This window comes from Triticum aestivum, chromosome 5A (genome assembly GCF_018294505.1).
Source record: "Triticum aestivum cultivar Chinese Spring chromosome 5A, IWGSC CS RefSeq v2.1, whole genome shotgun sequence".
NCBI lineage: Eukaryota > Viridiplantae > Streptophyta > Magnoliopsida > Poales > Poaceae > Triticum > Triticum aestivum.
The window spans coordinates 353,941,757-353,952,008 of record NC_057806.1 but is presented as its reverse complement, the minus strand read 5'-3'; the positions used below and the strand labels follow the sequence as shown (position 1 = coordinate 353,952,008).

The following is a 10,252-nucleotide window of genomic DNA, read 5'->3' as shown; positions in this document are numbered from 1 at the left end:
GCCGGACACGTCGCCCGGGCCTATCACAATCCGCCACGTCAGCGTGCCGCCTCCCTCCTCCACTCACGTCGCAACACCTGTCCCTCTCTCTCCTCCCACCGCGCCGCGGCCGGCCCGCCCCGGGCCGCGCCGGGCCCGACCACGCCTCGCTGGCCGCCGCGTCCGCTCCCGCATGTCCCTCGCCGTGCCGTCTCCATCACCGGTCGTCGCCGCCGCGACGCCACGGCCGCCGCTCCGCCATCCGTCTCCGCGCTCAGCGCCAGTCACCGCAGGGCCTCGCCGGCCGCCGCGCCCTGCCGTCGTCCGCCGCCCCGCGCGCCGTCCCTGCTCCTCTCGCCGGTGACTGGAGCCGCCGCTCGCCTCCGCCGGTGCCCGCCGGTCCTCCTCCACCGTTCCCGCCTCGCCTCGGCTTCCATGCCCTCACGGAGTCGCCGGAATCCTCGTCGCCGGATCTATGGAAGATGGATCTGATCCACCACGTCGACGAACCAAACGCCGTCCCGCGTCCTGGATCTCTTCATCCCGAATCCCTCCGTCTCGTTGACTTTCCTGAGAGGTTGAATTTCAACTAAGTCTTTTCCTGTGATTATTTTATAGCCCTGTTCATCATGCCATATCTCCTCATCCGTAGCTCCATTTTGCATGCATGATATATCAAATTGTTCGTCTGGGTTCCCTCTTCGTTTCATTCCATTGCACCATGCTTGTTTGAGTCCATCTTGATGCCCTAATTGTTGTTGCAAGAGTGCTATAGAATGTTAGATGCTGATTCTTATCAGTTTATGAGCATTTGTCATTTTTTCATGATTATTGTGTGCTGCATATGGGCATGAGCTCTACATGTGTTTTGTTATATGCCATGCCATCTTTACAGGGGTGTATGCCATGTATTTTTGTGATCAATGTGGTGACTAGCACAAGCATGCAAAGTAGCTCTCGTGATATTGCTGATTTCAGGATCTCAGGATTTCCACTAAGTCTTTGTCTGCTGTTATTTTTATGCCATGTATTCATGTTGCTACAGAGAGATACATGCCTCTTTTGAGCATGTTCAGTAAGGATGATTTTGAGATATTGTTATGCTCTATCCATCCATGTCTTTGTTTGAAATTATGGAGTGCCCTAGCATGACTCAATCTTGCTCTACTTTTGCTATAAAATGTTCCTGGCAGATTGTTTACATGTTAATCAATTTTGCCAAGGTTGTTGTAATTGATCCATGCATGCTATGAGATTGTTCTTGCTTTGGTTAGCTTCATGATCATGTCTTCTTGCTGGTAGTATGCTTAGTTTGTCATGCAATGCCTTGTGTTGAGTGCATCGAGCTCGCAAACATGCCTTCATAATTCTGTTTATGCCATGTCTAGTTTTCTGCTAAGTCCGAATCTGTTAACGAAACTTGCTATGTTTACATGGGTGCCATCATATCTTATGATCCTTTTTGGCTTATGGTCAGTAAGGGACTTTTGTTATATGCCTTGAGTAGATGCATGTCATGCCTTGCTTTGCTATGATATGATCCTGTAGCATGTTGATATCTTGCTCTAAACATTGCTTCCTGATGTTAATTCCTGACATGTTATTTTCACTAAGTCTGTGATGCTGTTATCTTTTGCACTTTTGCCATGCTTGTATGAACTTGCTCTTGTGTGATTTAGCCATAGCTCAGTGTTCATATTTTGTCAAGCATCTTGAGTGGATCACTGTCGTGTGATTTGTAGATATGTTGGAGTGTAGTAGCTTAGTTTCTTATTGCATTCTATGTGGCATCGTGCTGTTAATCGCAGAATCGTGCCATTATTGTTTTACTTGCCATTTGCAAACCGTGCATCCGATTTCGGTGATCTTTATATCGATTTCGACCGAAATCAACTCATCTTTCCAGCAGCACTCTGGGTTTGCCAAGTTGAGGCATGGTTCAATCTTTTCCTTCCGGAGCACGCATATGCATTGCATATCACATCCCGCATATCATGCCATGTTTTGCATCATGTTGCTTGCGCATTGCACCGTGGTTGATTGTGGTTTCCTTTGCTTGTGTTCTTGCCTTGGGTAGAGCCGGGAGACGAGTTCGTGTTCGAGGAACCCATTGAGTATGCTTACGAGGATCAAGCTTTCGTCTTCTCAGAGAACTTTGCAGGCAAGATGACCATACCCTTGAAATCACTTCTATCTTTGCTTGCTAGTTGCTCGCTCTTTTGCTATGCCTATGCCGCGATACCCACCACATGCTTTATCATGCCTCTCATATTACCATGTCAAGCCTCTAACCCACCTTTCCTAGCAAACCGTTGTTTAGCTATGTTACCGCTTTGCTCAGCCCCTCTTATAGCGTTGCTAGTTGCAGGTGAAGATGGAGTTGTTCCTTGTTGGAACATGGATATTTGTTGGGATATAACAATATCTCTTATTTTAACTAATGCATCTATATACTTGGTAAAGGGTGGAAGGCTCGGCCTTATGCCTGGTGTTTTGTTCCACTCTTGCCGCCCTAGTTTCCGTCATACCGGTGTTATGTTCCTTGATTTTGCATTCCTTACGCGGTTGGGTTATAATGGGAACCCCTTGACAGTTCGCCTTGAATAAAACTCCTCCATCAAGGCCCAACCTTGGTTTTACATTTGCACTAACAACCTAGCCTTTTTCCCTTGGGTTTCCGGAGCCCGAGGGTCATCTTTATTTTAGACCCCCCGGGCTAGTGCTCCTCTGAGTGTTGGTTCGAACCGAGCTGCCTCCGGGGCCACCTCGGGGAAACTTGAGGGTTGGTTTTACTCGTAGCTAGTCTCATCCGGTGTTGCCCTGAGAACGAGATATGTGCGACTCCTATCGGGATTTGTCGGCACATCGGGTGGCTTTGCTGGTCTTGTTTTACCATTGTCGAGATGTCTTGTAACCGGGATTCCGAGTCTGATCGGGTCGTCCTGGGAGAAGGAATGTCCTTCGTTGACCGTGAGAGCTTGTGATGGGCTAAGTTGGGACACCCCTGCAGGGATTTGAACTTTCGAAAGTCGCGCCCGTGGTTATGGGCAGATGGGAATTTGTTAATGTCCGGTTGTAGAAAACTTGAAACTTAACTTATTTATAATGCATCAACCGCGTGTGTAGCCATGATGGTCTCTTTCCGGCGGAGTCCGGGAAGTGAACACGGTTCTTGTGTTATGCTTGAACGTAAGTAGTTTCAGGATCACTTCTTGATCATTTCTAGATCACGGCCGTGCTTTGCTTCTCTTCTCGCTCCCATTTGCGTAAATTAGCCACCATATATGCTAGTGCTTGCTGCAGCTCCACCTCACCACATTTTCCTACCCATAAGCTTAAATAGTCTTGATCTCACGGGTGTGAGATTGCTGAGTCCCCGTGACTCACAGATTACTTCAAACAGTTGCAGGTGCCGATGATAACAGTGCAGGTGACGCAACCGAGCTCAAGTGGGAGCCCGATGAAGTTCGTGTTCGTTGTGTTGTTTCGTTTTTCAGTTGATCAGTAGTGGAGCCCAGTCGGGGCGATCGGGGATCTATTGCATCAGGGGTTGTCTTTTTTTATTTTGGTTCTGTAGTCGGACCCTGATTGTATTCTGGATGTTGTAATGCTATATTTATGTATTGTGTGAAGTGACGATTGTAAGCCAACTCTGTATCTCTATCTTATTCAGTACATGGGATGTGTAAAGATTACCCCTCTTGCGACATGCCTACTATGCGGTTATGCCTCTAAGTCGTGCTCAGACACGTGGGAGATATAGCCGCATCGTGGGTGTTATAATATATCTGAATGCTATGGTTGAGTTTTACCTTAATGAACTTGTTAGTATTTGTGGATGCTTGCTAATAGTTCTATTTCTCGTTACTAGATAAAAGCAAATGGTCGGTGTACGTAGGGTTGTATCAGTGGCAGATAGGATCTGGGAGAACATTGATCTTACCTTTAGCTCCTTGTGAATTCGACACTCTATACTTACCACTTCCTTCTTTGAAAAGTGCTATGATGATTCCTTGCGCTTGGGGATTATAAGCGACATCGATGCTGATTTTGGTGGCCATCAAAAGGTCTTCTTGAGGGATCCTCTCCCTGGGTTCGATGGTTGCCTTCAGTGGTGAGAGGTAATCTACGGACGACGACTTGATGCAGATGATATGGTTGTGCAGCGACGGCGGTTGATTTTTTAGCCCAACTACATGTAGTTGCCGGGATCGCGAAAATGTCGTGGAGACATTACATGATTGACTTCGACGAGCACCGAGGTGAAAATCTAGGTCTGGCCCGAGTTGGTTATACCTGGCAATGGTGATGTTTTTGCATCATTACTTTAAAGGCATTGTTTGGATATGCTTGGATTGGTTCTTCTGGATGAAAATCTAGAATCTGACTATGGTAGTTGGATCTGGTGACGGCGGCGCTTGAGCATCGCTCCCTTCCTGAAGTTGTTTCTGTTTAAAAACCTTGTTGTCCGTGTGGTGTCATGAGATGGTTGTTGCGGATATTGTCATAGTTGTAGTTTGTCAATCGCGGATTTGATATCTTTGGGTTTTTTTCCTCGCTTCTACCACATTTTTGTGTGTTTGTGTGCGTGCGATGAAGTTGGTTGTGTGAATCCTAATTATAGAGAGACTGGGTGTGTTCTCATTATGTTTGTATCTGCTTGATGGTTCATTTTGATTTCATAAGATCCAACCTTCGTCGGTAGAATAGCCCTCTCGCTATCATTAAAAGTAAACCAGTTGTTGCTAACTTTTTGTAACAAGCACGATATTGTATACTCTCAACAATGCACATGTAACCAACATAAATATTAGCATACCAAGCATTAACATGCTCAACATCTAAGAAATTTTGAAGCACTTCCCCGTGCACAAGTAAATCGATGCTACCAAATGGAGCAAATTATCATGAGATTCAACTTCACAGAGAGAATGACAACAATGATGATCTTGTTTAATATAGAGTAAAATGACAGATCCATTGTTAGAAGCTCCCACATCAGATAAGGTCTAGGGAAGTATTATACGAGGCAAACCTTACCCTGTGCAATGCAATGCACTGAGGCCGTGTCCAAGCCTACTCAAAACTAGATCGTTGTTGCATAACTATCAAAAAACCTACACGTCTCAATTTGTACTTGATACAACTACACATGTTTTGGCATAGCAAATCAATAAACTACATATATGTTGATCCCCGGTGAATGCGAGGGCTCATGAGATCCACACAAAGTGTGATTGACATGTTGATTACCTATTCGTGATAGAGAAATGTGTGATTTGACCGGCCATAGTCTCATGAAATAATTCAAAGTAACAAAAGAATATACTACCAACTATTATTAAAAACAATACTAAACACAAACTTAAATAAGAAGATTAACAACATACATAGAACAAATTAGATGTCAATTAGGTGCAGTGGTGTAAAGTAAACTATGCCTATTTATTCATTAAACCAACATGAACAAATCGATACACAAAAAGAAAACTAGTAGTTCATAACATAGCATTCATAGATTTGTGCAGGGAGAAAAAAAAGAAAGAAAATCCCACGCACAACATAAATTGCAAACTAAACTATACTTATTCCAGTATGTAGAACACGAAATAGATGAGTGAATACGCAGTAGGTCCATCAGAAAAACTGATGTGCCGATGTGCCGATCGTACTAGCGCTCGCTTGTACTCCCTCCGTTCCATCTATTTTGAAACGGAGGGAGTACTACTATACTACATTTGCCGGTCTATGGCTTTCTTTCTCAAATGCACAGATGTGCCGATCACCTTAACATTGTATTGTACGAAAAACAGAGTTCTGCAAGCCTGTTTGGATCTTCTTCACTCCTTCAAATTCTTGAATCCGCTCCCAGCTTCCTGGATTGTTGGCTCCACGTGCAAAATAGGGAGTAGATTAACATACTCCCTCCGTTTCAAAAATGTAAGACATTTTTCCATACTACCAGAGTGTGAAAAAATGCCTTACATTTTGGGACATGTTCGGCCGCTGGCTCCACTCCACATGGTCAGGGAAGGAAGTTGCTATCCGCAGGAAAGGACATCCTGGATCAGCCAACCGGTAAAGTTGCACGACAGCGGAGTTGCGGAGTGGAGCAGATCCCAACATGCTCTTAGTCATAGGAAATATTATGTTATAGCTCTGATATGAAATTGAACTGAATTGGAAGTACGTTTATTTCCCGTTCTCTGGAGTCAATAAATCTGCAAAATTTATGCAAAACTTATTTGCACCAAAATGCTGCTGCACAGTGCACACTGCTGTAGTAGCGGGCTGTGACAACTAACAATCCCTTGCATCACAACCGAACAGAGTGGCCAGTTTGCGGGCGCCTCGCAGATATTATCAGCTCAAAGCTGCAGTTGATATAACTAAGAAACTACTACTTCCTCTGTTCACTTTTATAAGACGTTCTAGACAATTCAGACAGTGCCCAAAACAGTTCAAAGCTAGCTGTCCAAAACGTCTTATAATAATGAATGGAGGGAGTAGTAAATCTCAGGTGTGACAATCTGTATCACTAAAAAAGGCAGCCCCAATGCATGTAGCTCCCGCTTGTGCAGGGTCTGAGAAAGGGTCCGACCACTTTGGGTCTATTGTACGCAGCCTTTCCCTACATTTCTGTAAGAGGCTACAATCTGTATCACTGCTTGCAAAAAATAATGGATAAAGCTTAGTCTACATTCTGCGATATCATTGCAGAGAACGTTTAGCGAACGGTCTTCAAAGTGGTTAACTACTTCAAAAATCTCCATCATATACCTTGAAACCGGCCCAAAAAATTATCATAAAAATCAAGACACATGAAACAGATCAAGATGTTTGAAGCACGTGAAGTCCACGCTAGTTCTGCAAATCAAAAAATCTATGTATGCTAATAATATCTAAATTGGCGGTCATGATACCAAACCATGAAGAAGTTGTCAAGAACAAATAATGCCTATCAAACAATAGAATACGACAAGCATCGATTTCATCTAGCTTGAACAACAAGAACTTAGCTTTCAACCACAGATTCATCATCAATGCCGTCACTTGTTTGGGAACTTCCTGTGCCTGAAGGCATAACTTTCTTCTCTTCGCACTCAGAGACTGCATTGGAAAAATGGTTCTTCAGCACCGTGGAGATATCTGATTCTGAAGCTCCAGCCAACTTAAACCTTTCAACAGAAGCATCGAGATTCTTCTTCCAATCACCGACAACAAGCTTGAATTCCACTTGAGAGCGCTCAAAAAGCATATTGCCCCAAAATAGGTGAATCTGTTGCCTCATTACGGCTGCCTGCTCAGCTGCCTCCTCCGGTGTCAACTCCCCTTGACCATCTGCACTGTGTTGCTTCTTTCTTTTCTTCAACACCTCATCCTTCTCGGTCGCACCAGGTGTTTTTAACTCTAGCATTCTCTGTTCTTCCACTTTCTCCCACATCTCTGTTGCAGCCCTCATCTTCTCCTCAGCACTATCAAAAAGCTTGAATGTCTCTGAAGAATCCCAGGTAGACAGGTCAGCCTTGTCTGCCAATGCAAATGACCAGTGAAGCTTTGCGGTCTCAAAGTGTTGCTGGCCTAAAGCAAGAAGCCCTTCATAGAAATCTTGCTTGATGTTCAGGGCCTCCTCATACTTGTGGCCTGCAAGAGCATACCTCTCTAGCACCCAGTCATAAGCTGTTCGGAGCTGAGCAGACATGATTTCCTTTGGAGAAGATTCATCAAGAGGTATGCGCTTCCTTGCTGCACACATGTGCACATTTCCCCAGTTAAATAACGCCAAGGCAGCGACCTCCTGGAATTTTGCTGCAGCCATCTCAAATAGGGATTGGGCCTCCTCGCTGGTCACTGTTTCCTCAAGTGCTTCAGAGCACAGCTCCATTCCTACTTCATGAAGGTCCAGATGTGCATCAGCATCGATCCCAACCTGGTTCCGGAACAGTTCTGCAAACTGAAGCAACCAATCATCAATCTCAGCTTCCTTGCACTCAGCATGGCCACAATCTTTCTTCCCTGTCAGAGTGCTCTGTTCAGCAACTCCGTTCTCCAGATCTGGCTTTGTTACCTCGGCATTAGCTACCTCTGCAGAAGTATGTGAAGAGCTATCCTCACCGGTGATCAACAACTCCTCCTCCTCCAGCTTCTGCTCTTCTGTTGGCAGCGGAGGCTCCTGCTCTGGACTTACTTCAACAATGTGCAGCCTCAACATGGGGAGCTTAGTATCACCTTCCATTGCATCGGTGCCAACACCACAAGCCTCGGCCAATCGTAGTTCTGATGTGCAAGTGATGGTAACTAGATCACCATCGGCATCCTTATACTTCATCAACACAGCCTTGGATGATGGGAAGCGCTTCGCCACAACTTCCCGGAGCGTCTGGAAGCTGCATTTTTCAGGCATCTCCCCAAGCCTAATGTCATGGCCATACACCAGCTTGAGGGGCCTCCATCTCGTCACAACCTTCCTGTTAATGAGCGATGTCTCCGTCACTGGTTGGGTTGAGGGCACTGACAGTGCTGGCACAGTCTTCTGAGAAATATCAGCAGTTGAAGCCTTGGCAGAAGATGACGGAGAGTTGGAGAAAGGCACCAACTTGGGCGTTGGCGAAGAATTAAATTTAGTCATCGCAGGACCTGGTTGCTGCTGTGGAGGAGGAGGCGACGGAGGCGATTGTTTCTTTGGGAAGGGACGGGAAGGGAGGGATGGGCCAAGGCCGGCCACAACGGCCGAGGCACCGAGGGCGGCGGGGGAAGGGCGGCTGGTGGGTTCGTGGGTGGAGGCGGCGGAGGCCGTGGAGGAGGAGGAGGAGGAGGAGATGCGGGAGCGAAGGCGGTGGGAGAGGTCGATAGCGTCGCGGTGGTTGGGGTCGAGGGCGAGGAGCGCGAGGGTGTCGGCGAGTGCGAGCTCGTAGCGGCCGAGCGCCTCAAGTGCGCGGGCCCGGCGGAGAAGGGCTCGCGGGAAGCGCGGCTCGGCCTGGAGCGCGAGGGAGCACTCCTCCGCGACGGCCTTGTGGTCGACGGGGCGGAGCTGCAGGAGGCAGGCGGCGCGGTTGCTGTGGAAGACGGCGCGGTCGGGATGGCCACGCGGGGCAAGGCGGAGGGCGAGCTCGTACTGCCGCAGCGCGCCGGCGTAGTCGCGCGACTGGAACAGGCGGTTGCCCTCCTCCTTGAGCTCGTGCGCGCGGCGCAGGAGCACGCCGGGGTCCGCCGGGGCCTGGTGCTGCGCCGCCCCGTTCGCTACGGGGGGCGCGGGCGGCGGGGCCTTCTGCTCTGCTGCGGCTGGCGGCGATTTGGCGGCGGTTGTGGTGGCGGCGGCGGTGGCGGAAGGGGAGGGCTTCTTCTTTTTGGCGCCGGACTTGCCCATGGGGATAAGTCGGGGAGGGGGAGGCGGAAACCGAGAGTGGAATGAAGAGTAGAGCCTTGCAGGAAGTGAACCCTAACGAGACGGAGGGGTCTAGAACGTTGGGCCTAGTCCAACCCTGCTACAGTATGAACGCTTCTTAGGTTCCTACGTAATTTTGGTTGCATCTTTGACTCCACTCAGCCTGACTCAGCAATACAGGATTTTTTTTTTGCTAAAAAAGAGCAATACAGGAAAAAAACATGTTCTGTATTTAGTTTGGTTGCCCACAAAATTCTATGGAACGTGCATTAGAGACAAGCCATCAGCACGCTATTTGATTGCAAGCATGTTGTTTGGTTACGTGAAAGACATACGTCGTGGTAACTTTTTGTCCAAGAGCGCCGGTGAGAGCGGCAGGACAGATTTGTTCAAGAGAAGGCGGAGGCGGGGCGCCCTGCGCTGGGCACCCCGAGCGCCCGCGCTATGCCGATAGGTGTGGGGCGCCATGCGTTCACCCCCGAACTCCGTGGGGTGGCCTTGCCTCCGCGGTTCAAGCCAGATCTATCGTCGCGGTACGATGGCTCAACTGACCCCGTTGAGTTTCTCCAAAACTATGCCACAGCGATCCAGGCGGCTCATGGCTACTCTGACGCCATGGTTAACTGGTTTCCTACAACCCTTAAAGATTCGGCCCGTTCATGGCTCATGAACCTCCCACCGAATTCCATCGAAACTTGGGACGAGCTGTGCGAGCGGTTCAATGCCAATTTGAAGGGAACTTGTGACCGGCCGTCCACAATTGCCAATTTAAACGCCATCCGACAGAAGGAGGGTGAGATGCTACACAGGTTCATCCAACGTTCCAGCCAAGTTCGCAACAAAATCCCCCGCATCGACGATGCGAAGGTTGCCGCGGTGTTCCGCAAC

General features: G+C 48.0%; 1 protein-coding gene across 1 annotated transcript; it reads right to left on the bottom strand.

The window, feature by feature from the left end:
- Nucleotides 1-6,760: 6,760 nt before the first annotated feature.
- Nucleotides 6,761-9,419, bottom strand: LOC123103329 (protein CLMP1). The gene has a single exon (XM_044524873.1). It carries the CDS (start codon nucleotides 9,344-9,346, stop codon nucleotides 6,995-6,997), a length of 2,352 nt encoding a protein of 783 aa, XP_044380808.1. The 5' UTR covers nucleotides 9,347-9,419; the 3' UTR covers nucleotides 6,761-6,994.
- Nucleotides 9,420-10,252: the final 833 nt, after the last annotated feature.